Source organism: Scatophagus argus, chromosome 21 (assembly GCF_020382885.2).
Source record: "Scatophagus argus isolate fScaArg1 chromosome 21, fScaArg1.pri, whole genome shotgun sequence".
NCBI classification, from domain to species: domain Eukaryota; kingdom Metazoa; phylum Chordata; class Actinopteri; family Scatophagidae; genus Scatophagus; species Scatophagus argus.
Window position 1 is genome coordinate 15,734,353 of NC_058513.1, and position 24,032 is coordinate 15,758,384.

A 24,032-nucleotide genomic window follows, 5' to 3' on the forward strand; every position below is an offset into this window, starting at 1 on the left:
TTCACGCCTTGACCGGTGTTCCATTTTCTTCTTCTCCTTTTTCTCTCACGCTCTCTCATTTTCTGTATGCTCCAGCACAGGACACAGGAAAGAACATGTTCTTTGACGCAAGACGACGCGTGCACACACACACAGACACACACGTATACACTCACACGCTTGCACTGAGCCACTGACACCACCAACGTTTCGCTGCCTCTCTGCCTGTGCTTTTTGATGCCTCTCACTCATTTCCACTTAAATGGCACCTGCTCTTCCTCACCCCTCCTGTCCTCATTCTCACCCAACACATTGCCAGCCCCAGGGGACGCCTTTTCCCTGCGTGTAGGACGACACACACAGACACACACTCACACTCACACTCGCTCTACAGATGCTTCTGTATTGTTTTACTTGTCTCAAATCTTACCTTTCTCCAAAACTTTGCCCGCGGTTGTTGTACTCTGACATGCAGTGTTTCACTGCTGCAAGGGTAAACTTAGCATGAGTGAGACATCTAAGTTTCTGTTTGCCAGAGTGATGGACTGACTGACTAATTGTCAGTCTTTGTCCCTTTATTGGCTATCTGTTCGTTGCAATAAGGTTTATCCACTAATCTGTCTGCGCTTATCTGAATTTATGGCTGAATGAATTAATGATCCCCAGCTTTGGCCTCGTTTGTTCGTGTCTTTGTCTGTGCATTTTCTTCCTATCTGTCTTCAGATGCCTTTCAATCCATTTCGCCGCTCTGGCGATATTTATCTCGTTGTGTTTGCCTGGGTGTCCATCTTGACAAGGAGCCGTCTTTGCTGTCTCGTCCTGCCACATTTCATCACCTGTCTAACTGATCTCTCTGTTATAAAACATTCAGCTTCGCTTCAGATTTGTACAAGAGAATTTCAGAGAAAGACCGAGATGGTCTGTAACTCTCTGTCCCCGCGGAGGATTTGCTGTGATAGGAGAGATTGTTTTATTTATCGAAGTTGTCCCGGTGTTCCCTGCAGGCAGCTGCCCCATGCCCCAGAGAACCCAACGGCCCTGCTGAGCACATCTGAAAAAAGAGCTATCGACCTGGCCTGGGCCAAGCCCTTTGATGGCAACAGTCCCCTCATACGCTACATCCTGGAGGTTTCAGAGAACAGTAAGTCACATCTCACCAGTATTTCCCAGTCACTCATCCATCTGTTGCATTCTCCTCACTCTTCTGTGGTTTGTGCTCTTTGTGTCAGTTTACACAACTTTAGCATCTGTAAATTATTCATAACGAGTCGGGTTTGGGAGCGAGAGAACTTGGCTCTTGGGATCAGGATTGCTGCAATGAGTGTAAAAGACATAGACTGAGCTGCTTGTTTTGATATTTTATGTCCTTGCAGCAGCCAGGCTTCTGTGATGTCAGTGTTTTTCCCAAAGAGTTTGAACGCAAAGCAAATACGGCAAAGAACTTGAAAAAGAATTTAAAACCGTGATTAACAAGACTAATTAAGAGTGTCCATCACTGCTTTTGATCTCTAACCTGCACTACAGGCGGTCATACAACTCTGCATGTAACAAGCATGAGAACAGCGAGAAACAGCCGACTTTTTCCCTCCCTAGCCTTTCCAAGTGGTATTGCTGTTGTTGCTGCTGTCGCAAAGACAACCAGATCACTTTCTGTTTTCCCTCAAAGTAGCAACTACCAACGAGTGTGAGTTTATTCATTCATTTAGTTTTTAATGGAGACATGAAAGCAAGGTGACAGGCTGCCAGCCTGATTGGATTGAGTCAGCCTTCATTTTCCTGGGAGATTTTGTGCCTTGTGGCAAACAGAACTGCATGGTGAAAGTGAATTTTGTAAGGAATACCAGTAGTGTCATTATCCCATAGCCGTTAAGTGGAGATATATATATATATACATATATATATACATAAATAACTTGATGTGTCCTGCTCCCACTGTTGTGTTTCTCTTGCCACTTTGACTGGTTTGTTGGCTTGACTGGATTTATTGAATGAATTTGAATTTTAAATTGTGACTTGCTGTGACGAAATGATTGCAGGCATGAGAAAGTGAAAATCCTTTCCGAATATAAGTGAAATTGCGAGACTTCTTTCTTATAAAAATGTTAATTTTATGGTATGTTAAGATTAATGGTTGCCATAGCAATGAATAAGATCTGAGTACATGTGTGGAACGAGGTGTAAAACATGCTTTTCTTTATTCTAGATGCTCCCTGGGCCATCCTGCTGGCCAATATTGAGCCAGAATCCACAGCAGTGACGGTCAGTGGCTTGATCCCTGCGCGCTCCTATCAGTTCCGCCTCTGTGCCGTTAATGATGTGGGGAAGGGGCAATTCAGCAAGGAGACAGACCGGTGAGATCATATATCTAGTCTTACAACTCCACATCAGTACTAGAACAGTTTTCTTCAGGTTATACAAAATGCCAGCATATTTTTTCCATTTAAACATTCCTTTATGGTCATGTGATTTATTAGCAATTTAACTGGCAGTAGCAATGAGAAATCTTCAAAAATCAGAGCTTTGTGGCTGTTGGTAAATAGTATATTGTGCTCATGAATCAATACGTTTCCTAGACAACCAGTTTGACTGATCCCTTCAGTCAATAGTCGGTGAAGAGGGATATACGTGTAAGCCCACTAAAGCGGATACACACACAAACATGCACAATCACATGTAAGCACACATTCACACGCACAAACTCTCACACTCTGAAAGCCGCCGGATGGATTTAGGTTTGAGGCGACATCAGGTTTGGCCTCTCTGCGGCCTCGCACAACTTCAAGAAGCCGTTCCTCCCCTCTGTTCCCCACAATCTCCCTCCCTCCCTCCAGTCTGTCACGCTGCCTCACACTGCCAGCTTCCTAGCCAGAGGAGAGCCACGGGGGGCTCCGTCTGTGTGTTGCGGAGGGGGGTGTGCCATTTGGTGCTAACTCGCCACCACTGATCTCAATCTCATCTCTCAATCTCTCAGATACAGTTTCTCTACAGGCGCTTGTGTTTTTGTCAGGGCAAATATATAGCATTCAGGTGGCTGAATGGCCTATGACTTCGTCAGACGTGGCTCTGTGCATATTTTGGGGAACAAAAAGCACACAAGGAATGATTAGGGTTTTTAAGGCTCGGGTGTTTTTTTGATGCGACACTAGTAAGTAGAAAGAAACAGAGGCGGAATTGAGGCTTTGTAGTAAGAGCTTTTGTTGAAATTGTACAGCTTTCTTGCTTTCAATTGATGTGCTTCATTGGAGCTGTCTGTCACACTTTTACAAAGCTGTGTGTTTTTAGCTTGCTTTAATCTGAAGCTGTGTTTGTGATGATTTTCAGAGGGAAAAAAAATTCTTATAAACCTGTGTCTCACTGCTCTCTCTCATCGTATCTGTGTGTGTCCATCAGTGTCTCTCTCCCAGAGGAGCCTCCCAGTGCTCCTCCTCAGAACGTCATTGCCAGTGGACGGACCAACCAGTCCATCATGATCCAGTGGCAGCCTCCACCGGAAAGCCACCAGAATGGCATCCTCAGGGGCTACACTGTCCGGTAAGATCATCTGTTCGTGTCTTACTTTTTCCTACAAAAGGTGGAAATTACAAGCATACATTCAGTCCAGCATGAGGTTGTTCCTCATGTCCTGTTAGACAGAAACAGCTTTTATGATGTGCTGATGGAAAGCCTTTGATAATCCACTTATTGTGGCAGTGATTTTTAGAGTTGATTGTATTCACTGTTAATTTGTGACATTGGGAATTTTTGGTTTGCACTTTTTGCATAAAAAGACATAAAGAAATATTATTAAACACCCTCCAAGATGATCTTGATACACTTCCAGTTCAGTATGTGACTAAAGTAAACACAGCAGTGTCAGTTTATACCACTGCTTGTGAAAAATAATCTAGTCTGGAGAGAAAACTAAAAAAATTAGTAACTGTTTTGACTTCGAAACTTTTGCGACTTTAATGGGCAGAGTCAGCAATATGCCAAACTGGCTGTAAATCCTGCAAACATGTAATTAGTTTGGGTTTCTGTCAGGCTTTTTATTCATTACATCCAAATGAAACAGCAGGTGTTATCCAGGCAACAGTCTGTCAGTGGTTTTTAATGGCTTATTTGCTGGTGCTTTGTCTCCCCCCAGCAGGGGGTATAGTGTACTGCAAGCCTTGACTCAAGCAACACCATTCAGTGGTTTTAATTGGTGGAAACGTCCAGCTCAGAGTTTATGTATGTCCTTCTCAGGTACCGTCTGACTGGCCTGCCAGTGGACTATCAGATCAAGAACATTTCCAGTCCAGATGTGACCAACCTGCTGCTGGAGGACCTCATCATCTGGACTAACTATGAGATTGAGGTGGCTGCCTACAATGGGGCAGGTTTGGGCACTTTCAGCCATAAAGTCACTGAGTGGACACTTCAGGGAGGTGAGCAATCATATTTGCAATATTATTGATCCTAGACCAAAGATATGCTGACTGTTTTCTTTCTTAATTAATGAGCCTGTCATTTTCAGTGGCTCTGCAGTTATTTGTGCTAATTTTAAGCAAGCTTCTCTTTTGAGCATGATGGCAATCCATGACTAATAAGGCTGGAATGCAACATCCTGCAAATGCAGTGTTGTTATCATACACCAGCAAATAAATTCTTCTACTTAGCATTGACTTTATCTTTATCTCTGACTGAAATCATCAACTAAAAGCCAGTGCTGACTGATGTTCCACTGCATTAGCGTTAAATCTTCTTTGTACGGGCCACACAAAGGAGTGACATCCCGCTGAAATCCATAAGTAGCTCACGCAGTCACAAACAAACCCACAGAGAGCCTTTGGTATTAGGTTTAAGTGTCATCAGAATGAGAGTGATGGCAGTATCTGTCCTGACCTGCCCGCCAGCGATCAATACTGACATCAAAATAGATGCAGGCAGACTTCCAGCAGTTGACCGAAAGGTGCTTTCACACCTTTGTTCCACTTCTTCTCTTTGTCCATCTCTCTTTCTTGTTTCCCATTTTTCTTCTTGTACTCGTCCATCCCAGTACCCACCATCGCCCCCGGTAACGTGCAGGCCGAGGCGGTCAACTCGACGACAATCCGTTTTACATGGACGGCCCCCAACCCTCAGTTCATCAATGGCATCAACCAGGGCTACAAGGTCAGTAGCTGCCGCGGTGCCGCCACCGCCAGCCATCACATCCATTGACAGAACTGTCAGAGCTGAACTTGTAGTATCACATGTCCTGTGTAGGAAGACAGGGAGAAAAGCCAAGGGGCAAAAGATATTTGGTTCCAGCATGAACAATGGACTTTGTTCACTCATTTGTCAGTCGGAGGTCACCCTTTTTATCTTTGCAACCATTTTTCAGATGTTTTATTGTGAAGCTGCGTGCACATAATGATGAATGTCTTCATTATTTTGTCATGGGCTCTTGAATATAGTCCATCTCTCTGTCTCTTCTGTAAACTTCATTGAAACAAATGTACTCTAGCCCACAGGGAATCGTGAGGCCTCATCTATAGGGTAGGTCTATTTTTCAGTAGAATCTGTTGAGACTTAATTATGCCATTGGGTTTTTTTTCCCTGCCTTTTTGTCTTCTATTTCAATAGCGCTCCGCAGGCCTTACTTGGCTGGGTGGAGGGGGGTCACTGTACAAACCCAGTCTGAATTTTAAACACCATATTGTTCTCCAAGGAGAGACTTCAGCGGCAGTGAGAAAAATGAAATTACAGAGAGTCAAAGGTGATGGAGAGTACGGCAAAATTTCAGGAAGGGTTGGAAAAAGACAGCGGTAACAATAGAGCGATAAAAGAGAGAGAGTGGCAGTGACAGTCAAGCATATATCCCTCTGACATCCTCGTGCCAACTCCCGGAAGCTCCCTCGCTCTGAAAACTGGAAAGAGCTCCAACAGACATGCATCTGGGACTCATTACCTAAGCACTTAATTGGTCAATCCAGGTCCCATTTGGAGATGCTATATGGTCCTCAATCATCAACATGCATGATGGGGTGCTATCATGCCTCTCTTGAGCCTTGACTCTGTGTTCCTTTCCCAGTCATAGTGGAGCTATTCAGCCATTCCAGTCAATATATTTGGCAGCGCTACGGTGCCAAATAACTCCTCAGAGTGACTCAGGACTACCAGAGACAGACACTACTGTTTAGTGAGAACAAATCTATGAGAATTGTTACTGAAAAAGAGTTAGGCACCTTATTTCCAGCTGTCTGGGTAGTGGTCTTCACACTCGCTTTTTGTTTGCCTGTTTTAGTTGCTTGCCTGGGAGCCCGGCAAAGACGAAGAAGTTTCTATGGTGACGGTGCGACCGAACTTCCAGGACAGCGTCCATGTGGGATATGTGACAGGTCTGAAGAAGTTCACTGAGTACTACACCTCTGTGCTGTGTTTCACTACACCCGGAGACGGCCCCCGCAGCCTGCCCAAAGCATTAAGGACACATGAGGACAGTAAGTGACTTTTCTTTCACGGTTTTCCCTCCCGTGGTGGCGAGGGGACACGAGTGTCTCAGAGTAACACATCCCCCAGGCAAGATTTATTATTCATGCAGAACGAAGTTGTAGAAAAGTGCTAATGACTGAGTACACTCTGCATCCAGCCAGGATCATCATAATTGGGACTTTGTTCCCTTTGAGATTATTGTTTGAGCTTTAAAAACTCTTAATTTTCCTCAGTTTGTCATCAGACAGTTTAACCAGCAATTACCTTTCTTTGCTGATTTTTCTGTCAACACATTTGAAATGCAAACTTTATTGTTTGTTCTTTATATCTGCTATTCCAAGCTAATCAGTGAATTTACATCATATGCAGAGTGTCTCACTTGCCCATTGGCCTTGCTCATTATTCTTATTCGTCCCTGTCCAGTCCCCGGTGCTGTGGGCCACCTGAGTTTCACTGAGATCCTGGACACATCACTCAAAGTGAGCTGGAGTGAGCCCAACGAGAAGAACGGAGTTCTGACAGGTACATTCGCTCACACTGTTTGTCAGAGCCGCACAGAAAGAGGCCATTCACAAGAGGCAGCACCAAGGCGGAACTGTGACTGGCTTTGTTTGTGCATTGCTTTTTAACAGCCTCATTTAGTGAACCAAGTACAGTGTGTACCCTTAGGACAGCTACTTTATTTGTTTATTGTTTTTTTTATTTGTGTCATTGACATGCCAGACCCCAAATAAACTACTTCAGCAGTGCAACAACAGTTGTCAGAAAATAAGGTCTTACATAAAATGTTCTTTCACAAAGACAGAATATTGTCTCCTCATACCAAAGCTCCACAAACAAAAACCGTCACAGAACAGAATCTGATCTGGAAACTCAGCTCAGGTCTTTTATATTAGAATAAGTAAGAAAAATGAAGGGTATTTAACAAAAAGAAAAAGCCCTTGAATCATCAAGAAACAAAGCTGTTCTCCTCAGGGAGACCATTAAATTTAAATGTATTTTTTCTGTGCACATTGTATGTATGATTGTGCACCTGAAGAGTACTGTGATCTTTGTCTTTTAGTTTGAGTTGGCAATTTGTACATCCATGACATGTCTTCATGCACAGAGGATGTGAGTTGAGTGTCACAAGTATGATATCGTAACCTCCTTGAAAAACAAAATAGATTCATATTAAACTGAAGATTTTATGTCACTTGTTTAGGGATTTACATAAATGTTCGAATTAAATATATTTCTAATGAGCCCCTGAAACTGACTACTGTTCCAGTTTACTGACTTTATTCTGCACAAACTTCGAGTTAAGTGCAAATTCCCACCAGTCACATGAATATTCAAGTGTTTACAAAGGTTGAGATTTAGCAGCATATTGTAAAGTGTTTTTCCAAAACATTTTAAATGTGCTGCACACTCCCACAGGAGACAAACACTGACATACCATGTGAAATTATTGATTTGGCAAGAAATGCTGCCTAATGCCTTATGCAATCACATGAAAAGAGCTGCTGGCCAAGGAGCTAATTGCATTAACTTTGAGAGGCTAAGAGTGTGTGTGTGTGTGTGTGTGTGTGTGTGTGTGTGGATGGGAATGGGTGGAGGATGTGTGCATGCAGGGAGGTATAATCACGGGCTGATTCAATTTTTGATGAAGTTAATTTAATATTTCTGTTGGCCTGCCCTGTAGTATGCAAGATGAGAGTCGCTATTGTAGTAAAACTGCTGTCGAATTTTCCCTGAGAGGATTCTCGTTCTGTGGCTGTCAACTCTTCACTGCTGTCCCTCAGGTTACCGAATTTCATGGGAGGAGTACAACCGAACAAACACCAGAGTTACCCACTACCTGCCGAATGTCACCTTAGAGTACAGGGTCACTGGACTCACCGCTCTCACCACTTATACCATTGAAGTGGCAGGAATGACCTCCAAAGGACAGGGACAGCTGTCCTCCTCCACCATCTCTTCTGGTGTCCCACCAGGTCAGTAACCAAACAGTCAGTTCAGAAACACAAGGGTGAGTACACCCAAGGAAGAAATAAAAAGACAAAATACATACATACAGTATGAAGCCACAGAGTTACTTGTTCTGATTATGATACCCCTTTTACCCTTTTTCTACCAAATTAGCTCTGGTTCTGCTTAAGCTGGTTCTGCTCAGGGTTTTTGGAGTGGACGTTCCCACATTTATACCAGTTTTGGATTGCTCTGCTATCTGTCCAACTTACAGAACTTCCACGCTCATTACAGCTCGCGTCAAAGAAAACCTGCTATTTTTTGGTTCCAGCTGGGAACAAATCCATTTATTGTCAGATTAAATCTTCCAAATGGTTCAGTATTAGAACCTGTTCCACGTTGGTAGAAATGGATTATGAGTTATGTGCCTCTATCTCAGTGCATCAGAGGTGAATCAAATTACATTTGTGGTGCTCACAGCACTAACAAAACTTGTGCTGGAAAAACAACAATCTTGACATCTCTTGCCATAAACAATGTCCTCTGGAGCAGCGATTCCCAACCAGTGTGCCATGGCAGTTGTCGGTTGTGCGGGGGGGTGGGGGCATCCGGCTTCACCCAGTCGCCGCGCAATCTTTCTGAAGTTACAGATGTGCCGTGGCTCAAAAAAGGTTGGGAAACGCTGCTCTGGAGAATCCACATACTTCACTGTCAACAGATTGCATTACTTTCCCCTGAAACGGATGCTTCAGAGAGTATTCTACTTCTGTAAAGCTGAGGATTTCCTTGATTATCAAAATAGAAGAAATCAAGACCATCAAGACATCCTAACTTCTAGTTCCTCCTGTTGGTCAAACTCCAGAAACAGTGCATCCTGCATTTGCCATGTTGCCACCCAGTTGTGTCTTTCATTTGAGCCTCCCTCCCCTTCCTTAAAGGCTTTCTTTCAAACTCCACATCTCCAGTTTTTCCAAACACATTTTCTGATGTTTTTGAGTCTCAAGCCCATGCCAAGATAACCCTGATGACATTGTCAGGGGTCATTTCAATAGCTGGGACACCTTTATTGAACCCTCCTGCATGTTTACTGCTTCACATTAAACCTGGTGCACACACTCCGTGATGTCTGGCGCCAGACACAATGAAATTGGACCCCAGTCATCTCACGTGGGACAGAACCAAAAAAAAAAAAAATACACACACATCCGCATAATAACACCTCCCGTGAGGGCATTAAGGAAAATTACGAAGTTTAATGATTTCGTATTTGCAAAATTGTGTAATAGAAATACAATGCCCATGTCAATTACAAGGGCAGCCTTCAGAGCCCATACATCTGTGAAACCTGTGAGTGCAGGCTTCAGAGCTGCAGTTATAGTCCCCAAAATGGTGATTATTCACATTGTACATGTGTAAAGAAAACATCTATGTGCCTCCAACTGTACCATAACATTCCGGCTAAAAGCTACCCCAATAATCATTCATGAAAAGGATTTAGAGGTGGCAATTTTACTACAAAATAATCTGCATTTAATTTGGGTTGAAGGCAGCAGCATTTAAGCAGTCTTGGAAAAAATTAATTAGTGTACCCATGAGAGTAACTATATCACTTTAATATCAGCCCACTGTCCACACTCCCGTATGCTACAGTTAATATGAAAAACTATGTGTTATGGTAGGTTTAATGTCTCACGGGAAGTCAAGATGAAGAAAAAAAGATGAAGAATGAATTGTTTTAAGCACAAGCACATTCTCATACATACCTGTGCAGACACACAAAATCACAAAGGCATCCTTACACACAAACACACCCTCAAAAGTACACACTCAAACAAACAATGATATTCATATACATAAAAATGCCCTCCTGCTGTTCTTTGAAATCAACATTTTCGCATTTGTTTCTCCCCCAGGATTTCCAGGAAATAATCTATTCTTATTGTTTACTCTGCTCAAGTGTAAGCAGTCGGATATCAGATTGAATCGTATCTCCAGATAACTGCACTGTAATTGACATTCATGGCGTTGTCTTCGTCTGTGTACTGCGTGTAAGCATCTTTTCCAAATCTAATCTGCCTTTGCTGTCTTCACTGAAGTTGGGTGCACAAGGGACAAGAGAAAACAAGTGAGGTCGCTGAGAAGCTCATCAGTGTGCAGTATCTGTGCTGCCACAAGAGGGCGCTGTGGCAGATAGATTTTCAGGTCACAAAACCACCCTGTGTGAGAGACAGCCAGGCAAAATTCACCTGCGGTAGTTATTTGTTCCCTCAGTCATCTCTCTTTCTTTGTCCAACTTTGGCTCTTCCCTCTCTGATTCTTCACAGAACTTCCTGGTCCTCCCACCAACATAGCGATTTCCAACATCGGCCCACGTTCTGTCACCCTGCAGTTCAAACCTGGCTACGATGGCAAAACTTCCATTTCCCGTTGGCAGGTGGAGGCCCAGGTGAGCCAGGTTTAAACCACAACTTAAGTTCCAATTTTCCGATTTGGAGTTATCTTGATTATGATACCGACACAAATATCATTTTATAGACATCTCACTGACTTCTTCAAATAAAGAGTTGCTGTATCTGCTGTATTTTACATGCTCTGTGTTGTTTTGGTCTCAGGTGGGTGTGGTAGGAGAAAATGAGGACTGGGTGATGGTCCACCAGGTGTCCAACGAACCTGAGGCCCGTTCCTTAGAAGTGCCAGGTCTCAACCCGTACACCTTCTACAGGTAGCCTACTGGAAACTTTGTCTGCTTCACTCTTTCTTCTGAATGGTCTTATTAAGGATGAACCTGCATATGGTTTTCCCAGTATAATCTTAACCCAGATAACATGGAACTTAAACATGTGCAGATTGAGACAAACAGCAGATAAGGTTTACATGTGTATGCTGCAGTATCTCAGCTAATTTCAGCCTATCCCAGGAGCCTTTTCTTATTCTCTGTGCCTTTGATTTGGATGCAAGCTTGTTGTGGATACTGTGATTTTAGATTTGTTTTTACTGGCTGCACATGATCTGTGTCTTTGTGCAGTCTGCTTGTTTACCATAATCACATTCAATATAACAGACGAACATTTCACCGAGCCAATCCCTGAAGACCTGCAACAGCTATAGTTCTCATCACCCAACATCAGTGCTGCCGCCTCACATTTGAGCAGAGTTTGAGCTCATGTTGGATCAAAATGTATTTTTTTTTTCTGTTTTTTTTTTTGCATATTCATGCTGTAACACAAATAGGCCCTCCACTCATGCTGATACTGCTCTGATCTCAGTTCAAGAGCAATAAGCCTCACGTAAGAGGATGTAATGCTGGGATTTCATTTCCAGTTGGCAGATTCTGAGCTGTGATTTCAGTTCAAATGAAACCATCCTTTTGCGGAAGCTGCATTATAATGTTTAACTCCAAACACCAGGTTCCGTATGCGCCAGGTAAACATAGTGGGCATCAGTCCTCCCAGCCAGCCCTCCAGGAAGATCCAGACCCTGCCGGCGCCTCCTGACATGGCGCCCGCCAACGTTACCCTGCGCACTGCTAGTGAGACCAGTCTCTGGTTACGCTGGATGGTAAGTAGGAATCAACTACCCGGTGCATACTGTCTCTGAATTATCTATTACTTCCTCAATATAAGAAGCTTATTTTGACCCATTTGTTCTCTCCATCCCCTCTCACAATGTTTGCTCCCAGCCTTTGCCTGAATGGGAATACAACGGGAACCCAGAGCAGGTGGGCTACAGGGTTCAGTATTCCCGCGCGGGCTCACAGGGCCGTGCGCTGATCCACATCATCTCCGACCGTCTGGAGAGAGAGTTCACCATCGAGGACCTGGAAGAGTGGACGGAGTACGAGGTCAGGGTCCAGGCAGTCAACGGCATAGGGACGGGACCCTGGAGCCAGCCGGTCAGAGGCAGGACCAGGGAGTCTGGTAAGCTTGTATCTTACCATCTTATATCTTAAAAATACTGTTATTCTGATGTGCCTTTGATCACAGAGTCAAAGGGTAATTACTTAAAGGCACTTTTGTTTTTTGAGACCAAGTTTGTTTTCAGGAAACAATGATATGATTATTCATAATAAATAAGGTTTATAACCGAAAACGCCAACACACACATTCCTGTATGAGCACCATGATCATGATTTCACTGATGTTCTCAAAAATGACAGTGCCCTAATTACTTTTTACTGATATTTCTTGCAACATACGTGTTGAATATCTGCAGTATTAGTTGTGTTAGAAGTAACCGACATACATCAGTTTGCACTTATGGGGCCCACTCCCATTTAAAGAAGAGCACTTCTTTTCCCTTCTCACTTCGGCTTTCACGTCGCTCACCAGACGTTGGCTGGTCAGGAATGGAAGGAGTGAAGGAAGGAGTCTGAGGAAATTGAGAACACATGGACTTGAATTCCTGTACTCCTTTTTTCCACTCACTCCAGCAGATTCTTAGGAATCAGTGCATTATGTCCAGGGATGGGTGCCAAGGAGGAGAAAAGGCCTATTCTTGAGTCATTTCTTTTCTGCAGGCCTGGAGGGTGTACCAGGATATCAGAGGCTATGGGCAAACACACATCATAGCTGATCACTCAAAATGCACCTCTGCTGAATCCCTACCTATCCACACAGTAAATAGGCATATACACTCACAAAGACTACAAGGCAAACAAAGAACTACACAGGCTTTGACTTTGTGTCTCTGCTCTCTTTTATTCTTCAGTCCCCTCCTGTGGACCCACCAACGTGTCGGCCTTCGCCACTACCTCAAGCAGCATCTTTGTGCGCTGGTTTGAAGTGCCTGAGCCTGACAGAAATGGTCTCATTCTGGGCTACAAGGTCTGTCTGAGCTTTTTATGTTTTACAGTTATTCTCCAATTTACCAAGACTGCCAAAGACCTAATTATTTTTAGAAATGTCGGCTATAGTTAGGAAGTACACAGAGCAGCAGGATGACAGTATGGGAGACCCAGTTCTTTTCCGATCTTTTATCTTCTGTTTCCTGGCTGGATCAGGTGGTGTACAAAGAGAAGGACTCGGACAGCGCAGTCCACTTTTGGACCGTGGAGGGCAACGCCACCCACAGTGTCCAGCTGACTGGTCTGGGGAAATATGTGCTCTATGAGATTCAGGTTCTGGCTTTCACACGGATCGGAGATGGGCGGCCCAGTTCTCCACCCATCCTGGAGAGGACTTTGGACGATGTGCCAGGACCTCCAGTGGGTATTCTATTCCCTGAAGTGCGGACCACGTCAGTCAGGCTTATTTGGCAGTCCCCCTCGCAACCCAATGGCATTATACTTGGTTAGTAACAAGATCCTTTTCTGTTTGAAAAGTTGTTATATTTCTTATATCTTAGTCAGTTCAGAATCTAGTCTTGCTGTAATATCAGTAAATGAACTGTGAACAACCAGAAACTGCACACAGAGGTTTAGATTTAATGTAGCGTCAGGCCCACGGGTGTAGATGTTGTTTTGATGGAGTAGACACTAGCAAATCTTGCTGCAAAGGTAGCTGTATTCTCTTGTAAGCTAAGTGAGGATTCTCTTTGAGGGTTTGACTCATTATACATCTGTCAGATGATTTATTTTAAACTGTACAGTATGACAGACGCTCACATTAGGAGCAGCAGATGCTAATGGTATCATTTCAGAAGTGACAAAGCAGCTTGTTGTACAGTTTGCACTTCCTCTTATTGTTAGGAAAACCAACACAAACAACAAATGCTTCAGATACCTAAAACACATTTTTCAGCCTAGATTTAATTTAGCGTTGAGCTCCGTGTGATGCCTCCATTAAGACTGTTTGTCCCCACCTTCTCTCCAGCCTACCAGATCACATACCACCTCAACTCCACCAATAGCAACACAGCCACAGTGGATGTGCTGAACCCCAGCGCTCGCCAGTACACAGTGACCAACCTTAAGCCAGAGTCTGTCTACGTGTTCCGCATCACAGCGCAGACAAGGAAGGGCTGGGGCGAGGCCGCCGAAGCTCTGGTGGTCACCACGGAGAAAAGAGGTAACACTAACATGTTACAGCGCTGGGTTTGTGGAACATGACCTCAGATAATATGAAGAAGCACACAAAAATGAAAATGTGTGTTTTGCAAAGTAAGGCGGCATTTGAAAGTGTACTGGTAACATAATTTGTAATTCAAAAGCAAACAGGGAACGCTGCAGTAGTTGTATGCATTATCTCGTGAGCAGACACAGGTGTTTCGCTGCAATGACACAACTTGTGGAGAGCTGCTCTAGACCCTCTCTGCACTCAGTTCATTTCCAGTGAACAATCCAGTTAGCAGATGTGTTTTCTGGAGGAATGTTTGTGCCCTGTGGGTGTTTATCGGAAGCGCTCTGATGCAGTTGTAAGAGCGAATCAGTCCATCTGCTTCCCTCAAGGCATGTTGTGGATTGTTTACTCTGCAACTTTCATTTCTCAGCTACGTTTCAATCATCTGAATTGCACTTTTTTTCATTGTCCGTGCTTCGCAGCCCATGCAAATGTGAGCGACCAAAAAATTTTTCCAAAACCTTTTCTACAAGTTTTAACTTTTTGTCTCATTTCTCCATCTGTCCTGTATTCCTTCTCCCATCATCCATTTCCTCAATCCTTTGATCCAATTCTGTCTTTTACTCCCAATTATAATGTCCCTCATACAAACTCTCTGTCACTTGACGTCCTTCCAGCACGTCCCCAGCCCACCAGTCGTCCCGTGGTTCCTCAGAGAGACGTTCAGGCCCGCCAGGTCTTGCTGTCGTGGGAGCCAGGCAGCGACGGCCTGTCCCCTGTGCGTTACTACACGGTGCAGCTCAGAGAGCTTCCTGAGAACAACTGGACAGTCCACTCAGCCTCTGTCAACCATGAGGCCACGTCCTACATTGTGTCTAGGTAGAGTGCAATTTAAGGGAGTTGTTCTTTTTTATTAAGAACCTTTCATCCTCTTTGTTACAACAAATGTTTTCTATGTGTTCTCTTTAGATGATACTAAGTGAAACAAGACTTTATGTTTACGCGGTCCCCACTGCTGCATTCACTTAACTATTCCCTCAGCTGTAGTACAGTTGGCAAATAAACAGTATCCTTATATGAATGTTACCAGAGTATTACAGTCTGGGTTAGAGCATACGCTCTTGTATAAACTAGTCAAACACATTTTGGGCATCAGAAAAGATGTTCAGCAGATGCAGCAGTCAGGATTAAGTCCTCGGTTTGGTTGAAATGCATGCCTTGTAGTTCGCTTGAAAAACTTGTAGCTCCCGCAGTGAGACCACATCTCTCTTTTGATGTCTGTGACTTAAAAGGTTTAAGATCCAGTGCTGTAGTTTATCATCAGCGTTGATGTTGCTGCTTTCCTGTGCTTGTGTCCCTCAGGCTGAAGCCCTTCACGTCCTACCAGTTCAGAGTGAAAGCCACCAATGACATCGGGGACAGCGAGTACAGTGAGGAAAGTGAGGCAATCACGACCCTGCAGGACGGTAAGAGCAACGTTGCGACACATCTTTATTCACAGCATAAATATCTGATGAGTAAATTAGCTTCATCTAAAAGATTGATATCACTCTTGTGACTGGTAAGGGCGGGGCTACAGTGAGCAGCAGGTTAGCTTAGCATGGCATTAAAAACGAGAAAACATACATGTCATTTGTTTAATCTGTCCAAGTGTAAAAATGATGTAGTCCGCTCGCAACAAATAATTAATTCCCAAACTGTTCATTAAACAGATAAAGCTTCTGCACTGCAATATGCTGTATGATTAATAAGGCAATATCTCAAATATACAGTATTCACTTGTACTTTATATGGGTATCACTGGACATCTCTGTAGCCTGTTGCTGGCAGCAGAAGGTGTCATGTGTGCACCATCTGCGGTTACCCTGAGACAAGAGGGCAGCATTAAAACTTTGTTGCCCAGTGGTGCTTTTACAAATAAAAGAAATGTTCTGTTTCCTGATCTTTCCAACTTCTATTTCTGACTCATCTGTCACAGGTTGTTGTGCTTTCAGCTATTGTGTCTTTATGCCCCATGAATGCCACTGCACATGGCTAGATTTAGCATCTTGAATTGCGCACATTTTCAGGTCAATTTAGCTCAGTCTTCTCTCTTTTATTGCCTCAGCGCCCGACGAAGCACCCACAATCCTCTCTGTCACGCCACACACAACAACGTCAGTGCTGCTCCGCTGGCAGGTAAGTGCAGACAGCATAACTGTTTCTGTATTATGTTTCATTGTTTGCTAAATCCATGAAAGTCTGAGAAAGTGGCCTCTAATGAGAGACCGTGACAGCACACAGAGTAGGCCTATACTTACAGGCTGGATGCTACACGCTTTAACACACACCCTCTGTGTGTGTGTGTCTAACAAAAACTACACTCACACCTGAATTAACAGGCCATAAAGAGGAAAACAGGAGGCTCCAAGCCACAATTTTACTTTTATGGAGAACACTTGTAGAGTTTATAAGACAGAGAGGTGCTTGTTTTCTCTCCCTGCCGTCTCATGTACAACCGTGGGGGATTTCTCTGTGTGACTCACCTGTGGATGAGCCCAGTCTGAGAGGAGAGACTGTGTTACTGTGTTACTTCAGTGATGAAGTGGAATTTTACAGTGAAGAAACACACAACAAAAATGCTTGCTCAGGTGAAATCAGTCATTTACATGACCTCATTAAAACTGGAAAACTGGGTCACATGTAGTGTTCTAGGCTGTTTCTCTGGCTCAGTTCTGTAGAGATCTGCTACATCAGACCTTAATGCCCCATCTGTTCCCTTGCAGCCCCCCTCTGAGGAGAAGATCAATGGAATCTTGTTGGGCTTTCGGATTCGATATCGCGAGCTGCTGTACGACCGTCTCCGCAGTTACTCTGTTCACGCCATCAGCAGCGCGTCCACCTGGGCTGATCTGACTGGTGAGGGATCACTGCATGACATCTACACAAATACCTTTGCAGTATTGCAGTTTCATTTAGAGCAGCTGTGCAAATTTGATTTCAAAGAAGTGTTCTAGTACAGTGCATTCCACATCAAAATTCATTTATCAAAGACGTTTTGAAAAAAAGATGCCTCTCTGCTGGCTGTACTTCAGTTACATTTTGATACAGCGGTGCGACTGATTATTCCTGCGCAGTCTCAATGTGTCAGCAGCACTATTATTTTCATCAGAGGGAAGCTTTCACACAGGCCTGTTCTGTTCCCAAGATCTCCCTGCTGGTCTTGACACTCCACAGCAAAACATTTCATCTTGTGATCAGTAGCTATCAGCTGCAAGCTATTATTAGGTTTACTCAGGAGCTGCTCTGTTTCTGCTGCTCTGTGCAACTTAGCCTATAATTTTACTCTCGTTGAGTCATTCAGGGGCTCAGAGCTATGATCATTGTGATTGTGTGAGTTTTTTATGATGGTAGTGATGCCGTTCGCAACAATGAAAATATTATACCTTGGACAGTAATACTGTTGTCTCTGCACTGCCTCTTTTATTCCACTTTTTCTTTCCGCCTCTCCACCGCAGCCCCCTACAGCATCCGGAATCTGAGTGACTCCACTCTGATCCAGTATGAGTTGGACAGTAAGTTTTGTTATGTCTAACAAACACACACACACACACACACGCATGCATGTGTGTGTTCAGTGATTCATTCCTCCAACTGATTAGGTTTTCAGAAAAAGCTATCTTTGTGCTGAATCTCACCATATGTCTCAAATGCTCTGCTGCCTTGAGTTGTGATATGGGAAAAGCAGCACTGTGCAAATTAACCCGACATTTGGGTGCTTACTCTTGGATTGGTGCATACACTTCTATTTAGGCTAACGGAAGCTCTCCGTCTACAAAAATTGTTGGACACAAGCTCACATGGTCCAACACATCCAACGCAAAGCTTATTTGGATAAACAAAGCAGATGGCTGCAAATTTCTCCTGGACCCACACAAATTTGGTGTTCAATTATCAATGTGGGTGGGTGGAACACCAGTGAGGGATCATGTTCTTGTATTGCTCGATGGGGTGGCAAAGTCAGTCGACCACCTGCTGATTAACATGGGAGGCGTGACTTTTGCAGATAGAAAAATGGAGTGTTCCACATCGGGAGCAAATGGGAATTAAACTTTTAACACGTCTTTTAACACAGTTTGATTTTAAATACAATTCCTAACTTTATATCCCCGGGTGTTTACTTCTACTGCAGAGCTGAGTAAACACAAGCGCTATGAGATACTCATGAGTGTGTACAACGCTGTAGGCGAGGGGCCAACCAGCCCACCACAGGAGGTGTTTGTGGGAGAAGCAGGTAGGTGCGCTTCCTGTCATTTCAATCAACACAGTCTCATTCAGCAGCCTCTGCTCAAAACATGTGCACTGAAGCGATATCTTGTAGAAACCAGCTAAATTTCAGGTGTAATTTGTTTCTCTTAAGTCCCAGGGTTTTGCTGTTTTAGATTAAACAGTTTAGGATTTTCAGCTTCACTTGAGTGAGTATGGTAGTGAAACCAGAAAGTGCAACAAACATTTACAGATAATACATAAAAATGTCTTTGTGATGGCCTCCAATAGTGCCCACTGCCCCACCCCAGAATGTGGCAATTCAGTCCGCAACAGCCACCCAGCTGGACGTGACATGGGAGCCTCCGCCTGTGGATGCGCAGAACGGGGACATCCAGGGCTACAAGGTCAGATTCACATTGATCTTCAAATCTCTAGCAAACGCGTGGCCAAACGGCACACTGGGTAGGAGCACCTTTTATGAGCCTTCTCCTCAATAAAGCAACAATATTGTCTTCTATTTGTATCGTAATATCAACATTTTAAATGTTTTTGTGGTCCAAAAGCGACTCCATCCATTTGATGTGAATCACTATTAAAGGCACATTTTTACACTTTTAGCTGGCACTGTTTTCCAGAGGGGCTCTCACTGAAACATTTAGTCTGCTGCTCAAGAAAACATTTACAGGGAATAAAACGAAAGCGCTTTCCCTTAAGGGAGTTTGAAATGGGACTGAGTTTTATAGAAGCAGAAGTAGCTGTATTCCCTGAACAGCATCTACAGATGAACATTAATATCAATTTATGCCTCTCTTATCCCATGTAGGTTTACTTTTGGGAGTTCCAGCGTAAGAATGAGACAGAGCGGCTGCGGACTTTGTTCATGCCCGAAGGCGGGGTGAAGCTGAAGAACCTGACTGGTTACACCACCTATATGATTAGCGTGGCCCCTTTCAATGCAGCTGGGGACGGACCCCGCAGCCCACCGACACGGGGACGCACTCAGCAAGCAGGTGTGTTTAACTACTGGATACCAATAAATATGCAAATCATTCACCCCGAATGAGTGCAACAGTGAGCGTTACTGCAAACAAGCAGTATAGTTAAACAAATATTTCTGTATGTAATGAACACATGATGGAGAGGTACTGCGAAAAAGAAGCTGAAGACAAATGAGGTAACAGGAAGACATGACTAAGGCAGATAAATTGGAGCACGTTCAGCCATGTTCATTCATTTGTCATGTTTATGTGCTGCTGGTGGTGCTGATGTTAGTTCGGAGAACCCTGAGAGTTTCCTCAAAGTGGAGGAGTCAACCATGAGGAAAGAATTTGTTGAGAGGATGACGCTAATTGTTGCTGTCAGCATGCCAAACGATGTTAGCGGAACCACACACTGAGCATAAGTTCCTAATCAGCAAACCCACTCTAAACTCATTTGCTGAATCTCCTGTTTTGTCTGAAAATAGATGGAATGAAAATTCTTTCAGCGGGCTTTCTGTCTGCAGGCACGTTGTGTCTACGCAGCATCCCCAACAAAACGCCTCCATGGCCTCTTTCTTGCTTTTTTCTTTCTTTCTTTCTATCTATCTTTCTTTCTTTCTTAAACCCCTGTGTAAAAAAAAATCCATTTACACAATTTTGGTGCATTTTAATATTGTAACATGGCCGAGTAAAAAGGAAGAAAAAAGATGTTCACAGCTCCTTGGTTTCCCTCATGGGTTATTGTCAGGGGGAGGCAGATGACAAACTGAAGGGGGAAGGAAGGAGGAGCAGTGCTGTGGAGATATTTATCCCATCTTTTTCAGACAAAGGGGCTTTGTCTTTTGAAAGCGTCTCAGCCCCTGCTCGAAAAGTTTCCAGATCTGCAGCAAGAAAAGTGGCAGATTTTGTTTGCTAAGAATGGGAATCACATTTTTATTTTGCCGAACACAAAGAAAGCTGTAGCTGGTTGGTGCAGATGTAAATATTTCCACAGCTGTTATGTTGTCTGCCTGTAGGGGGTGACATTAAAAAGATTTCTTGCTGGGGCAGATTACAATCCAGTTTCATGAGTTTTACAGATACTTCACGCGAGATTTAAGCTAAATTCACTAACATAATAGTTCTTAACACGTTAGCAGTCCTTTGTTCTGTACAGCTTTAAAATACTGCACTGATACATTCACAAACTCACAAATCCAAAATCCGTTACCCTGATAATTTGTGGAATTTCCTATGCATCTCTTGACCTTTGACCTCTCTGTGTTCCAGCTCCCAGTGCTCCCAGCTTCATCCACTTCAGTGAGCTGACCACCACTTCAGTCAACGTGTCCTGGGGCAGGCCCACTTTTCCGAATGGCATAATTGAAGGCTACCGTCTGGTCTATGAACCCTGCACACCGGTGGATGGTGAGCTCTCATTCTCACTGACTTTTCTCTCTTCAAAATGGCTGCTGGCTTGTATAAGAGCTTCATGCACACTGCAAGACCATTAGAATTATAAATGAAAACATGTTTAGAATTTTTATTTTCTCAGTCAGAATCTTGTGGTGTGCATTTTTCTTGGGCAATAAGCTAATCATCCTCTTGACCATAACAGCTTGGATGTCATTGCAAACTTAACACATCTACTATCATCGCAAATTATCAGTGACTACTGAGCCAAAATGCTAAGCATATTTCCCACTACTAATTCCATTACTGCTTGTGTGTGTGTGTGTGTGTGTGTGCGTGTGTGTGCGCCTGCTTTAAGTGTGCTCCCACATTGCCTGGCATGTGTAAGATCTGCTCTAAATGTGGTTTGTTTATCTAGAGTCCTCAGTGGCCTGTGCCGACTGTCTTCACTCCCCCTCCCCCCCAGGCGTCAGTAAGACGGTAACGGTGGACGTGAAGGGGAGCGGCCCTCTCTGGTTGAAGCTCAGAGACCTGGCTGATGGCATCACCTACAATTTCCGAATCCGGGCCAAGACCTTCATATATGGGCCCGAGGTGGAGGCCAACATAACCACCGGGCCGGGAGAAGGTAATGGCCGTGATGTGGGTTTATGAAATTCTCAGCATTTTTAAGTCTCCATTTTAAGTGTTTTACTTCAATGGTTCTGGCTCAGGAGCCCCAGGCCCCCCCGGAGAGCCTTTTATCACACGCTATGGTTCGGCCCTGACCATCCACTGGACCAGCGGGGACCCGGGGCGTGCTCCCATCAGTCGCTACGTGATCGAGGCCAGACCTTCCGGTGAGTGCCTCAGCTACATGAAGACACATCCTTATGGCCACTTCTGTCATGTGCTTGAAAAACCTGCCTTATGTTAGCCCCCTTGGCAGTTTGATTAAGAAAAGTGGAGTAAAGTGTCAACATCTGCTACCCCAGTTCGTGTGTTACTGGTATCTTAATGGGTTATTGATCGTGGAGTTTGGCGTCTGGTTTCAGTTGTGATTGACAGGCCCTGACAGGGTTAAAATGGTGATGGATGACTCACAGGGAGGGATGCATTTCACCATTTTTTGAGTGAAAATTGAGAGGGCGTCTAGTGCTAGATTTTGAAGCAGGATTAGCAGTACTATTGATGGTGACAGGTAAATGCTCATGGGGCGATGAAGACGGGAAAGCCAACCTCACAAACCCCCACTCCCCCCTCATATTCTCTAATCCAGGTGCCGACAACCGTAACTCCCTGCAGTATCATATAATTTGATGATTTGTTTTTGTCTACGAATCAAATCAGCTTTTCTAACTTTTGACAAAGTTCAGAGACATGACAGATGAACCCTGGTGCTAGTTTATGTTGTGTACCTTGTTGAAAGGGTCAAACCTACACTGATGTTTATAAGCAGCGCAATGCTTAATAAATGTCTCTGGCAGGATTTCCAAAGCAAACAGCAAGCCATCTAACATTACTGCATTTGAAATACAACCAAATGACTATTTATGATGTAGATTTGGTTGCTGTAAATTTTACAGGAGCATTGAAATTGATGAATGGTGTAGTATTTTGTAGGAATTATGAATTACCCTGAGAGCTGCCAGCCAGACTGAAGTCTATTATATAAGTCAAATATACAAACAACCTGTAAACAAAGACATATTGATATTGTTCAAATATGTTACAAGTTTCTCCTCCAACCCATTCTTACCCACAAAACTTTTAACTTCAACTCTGTTACAGATGAGGGATTGTGGGACATCCTAATCAAGGACATCCCAAAGGAAGTGACATCACACACATTCAACATGGATATCCTGAAGCAAGGGGTCAGTTACGACTTCAGGGTAATCGCAGTGAACGACTATGGTTATGGTTCCCCAAGTCTACCTTCTCCTTCTATATCTGGTGAGCTTTCTTTTTTTGTTGTTGTTGATTTAAATTTGAATTAAGAATAAGAATAAATTAATTTCCCTAAAGTTACTCAGACATCACAGAAACATGAATAGTTGTTATTAACATCCTTGAATTCCAATTTTCTCTCTTTCACCCAGCCCAAAAAGTGGCACCTTTCTACGAGGAGTGGTGGTTCCTGGTCGTGGTGGCTTTGGTGGGGCTAATCTTCATCCTGCTGCTGGTTTTCATCCTCATTATCAGAGGACAGAGCAAGAAGTATGCCAAGAAGTCAGAATCTGGTGAGTGCACACAAGTGCGCAGTTAAATGGAGCATTTAACTAATATAGAACTAGTGCCTTTCTTCTAACCCAGTGGCACGAATAGCCGAGAATCTGATGACTTTTTTGTCTTAGAGAGAAGCACTTTGAAGAAACAAACTTGATGATTTGTAGTTTTCAGCTACTGAGCAGTGAACTTAAGGTAACGTTCCGAGAAACCGCATATTCTAATTTTGAATGAATCGCTTAATTGACTGAGTAGCGGGGGGAAAATAGGCGGAGAGGCAGGGAAGCAGGAGTAGGGGGGCATACTTGTCCATTCAGTGCAGCCCTGACATCAGCGGGTATTTCCCTCGCTCAGCACTTCTGCCATGGCTGTTTAGCTGCCAGGCAGGAGAGGGGAGTTGAGGGGGGGGTCCCTGCGGGTCACTGCCCATCTTTCTGACAGACAAAGGAAAAACAAGAGGTTCCTTCTCACTCCAGCACAAAGACGCTCTCAAAGCCTTCATATCCCCCTCTAGGAATCTGGCCCAGGCCTCTGGACCTACCCAATGGTTTTTCTTCTTTGCATAACCACCAGTTGACCTCAAGTAGCCCTGGAGCAAACACGGAGGTCCTGGCCTAGCTGCAGTCGCCCATAAGTCTTAGGCTTAAAGTGATTTTAACCTGTAACATGGCAAGCAACAGCTCCTCCAAACATTAATCTGCTATAGAGCAGCGTGGCAGGTCTGTCGCTCTCGGTTTACAGCATTAGCTGTTTGATTTATCATGATGGACACTGGGAGTCGATGCAAAATAGCTGTGTTATTGCCTATTCATGTGTGATGCATGGACAGTGTTTACACAGAGAT

General features: G+C 43.9%; 1 protein-coding gene across 6 annotated transcripts in view; it reads left to right on the forward strand.

The window, feature by feature from the left end:
• Positions 1 to 24,032, forward strand: part of sdk2b (sidekick cell adhesion molecule 2b) — a 233,662-nt gene that overhangs the window by 194,608 nt on the left and 15,022 nt on the right. For 4 of the 6 annotated variants that reach the window (XM_046376442.1, XM_046376437.1, XM_046376440.1 and 1 more), the window contains exons 14-41: positions 984 to 1,120; positions 2,183 to 2,330; positions 3,370 to 3,510; positions 4,204 to 4,385; positions 4,997 to 5,112; positions 6,227 to 6,422; positions 6,838 to 6,936; positions 8,199 to 8,390; positions 10,689 to 10,810; positions 10,977 to 11,086; positions 11,772 to 11,922; positions 12,044 to 12,281; positions 13,072 to 13,187; positions 13,364 to 13,652; positions 14,175 to 14,369; positions 15,038 to 15,239; positions 15,723 to 15,826; positions 16,468 to 16,538; positions 17,126 to 17,258; positions 17,858 to 17,914; positions 18,532 to 18,633; positions 18,897 to 19,012; positions 19,432 to 19,618; positions 20,858 to 20,995; positions 21,399 to 21,608; positions 21,694 to 21,819; positions 22,751 to 22,915; positions 23,062 to 23,202. In XM_046376442.1, coding sequence (XP_046232398.1) covers positions 984 to 1,120; positions 2,183 to 2,330; positions 3,370 to 3,510; positions 4,204 to 4,385; positions 4,997 to 5,112; positions 6,227 to 6,422; positions 6,838 to 6,936; positions 8,199 to 8,390; positions 10,689 to 10,810; positions 10,977 to 11,086; positions 11,772 to 11,922; positions 12,044 to 12,281; positions 13,072 to 13,187; positions 13,364 to 13,652; positions 14,175 to 14,369; positions 15,038 to 15,239; positions 15,723 to 15,826; positions 16,468 to 16,538; positions 17,126 to 17,258; positions 17,858 to 17,914; positions 18,532 to 18,633; positions 18,897 to 19,012; positions 19,432 to 19,618; positions 20,858 to 20,995; positions 21,399 to 21,608; positions 21,694 to 21,819; positions 22,751 to 22,915; positions 23,062 to 23,202 — 4,184 coding nt within the window. The remainder of the gene's footprint in view (positions 1 to 983; positions 1,121 to 2,182; positions 2,331 to 3,369; positions 3,511 to 4,203; positions 4,386 to 4,996; positions 5,113 to 6,226; positions 6,423 to 6,837; positions 6,937 to 8,198; positions 8,391 to 10,688; positions 10,811 to 10,976; positions 11,087 to 11,771; positions 11,923 to 12,043; positions 12,282 to 13,071; positions 13,188 to 13,363; positions 13,653 to 14,174; positions 14,370 to 15,037; positions 15,240 to 15,722; positions 15,827 to 16,467; positions 16,539 to 17,125; positions 17,259 to 17,857; positions 17,915 to 18,531; positions 18,634 to 18,896; positions 19,013 to 19,431; positions 19,619 to 20,857; positions 20,996 to 21,398; positions 21,609 to 21,693; positions 21,820 to 22,750; positions 22,916 to 23,061; positions 23,203 to 24,032) is intronic. The other 2 variants (XM_046376439.1, XM_046376441.1) reach the window with 1 other exon arrangement.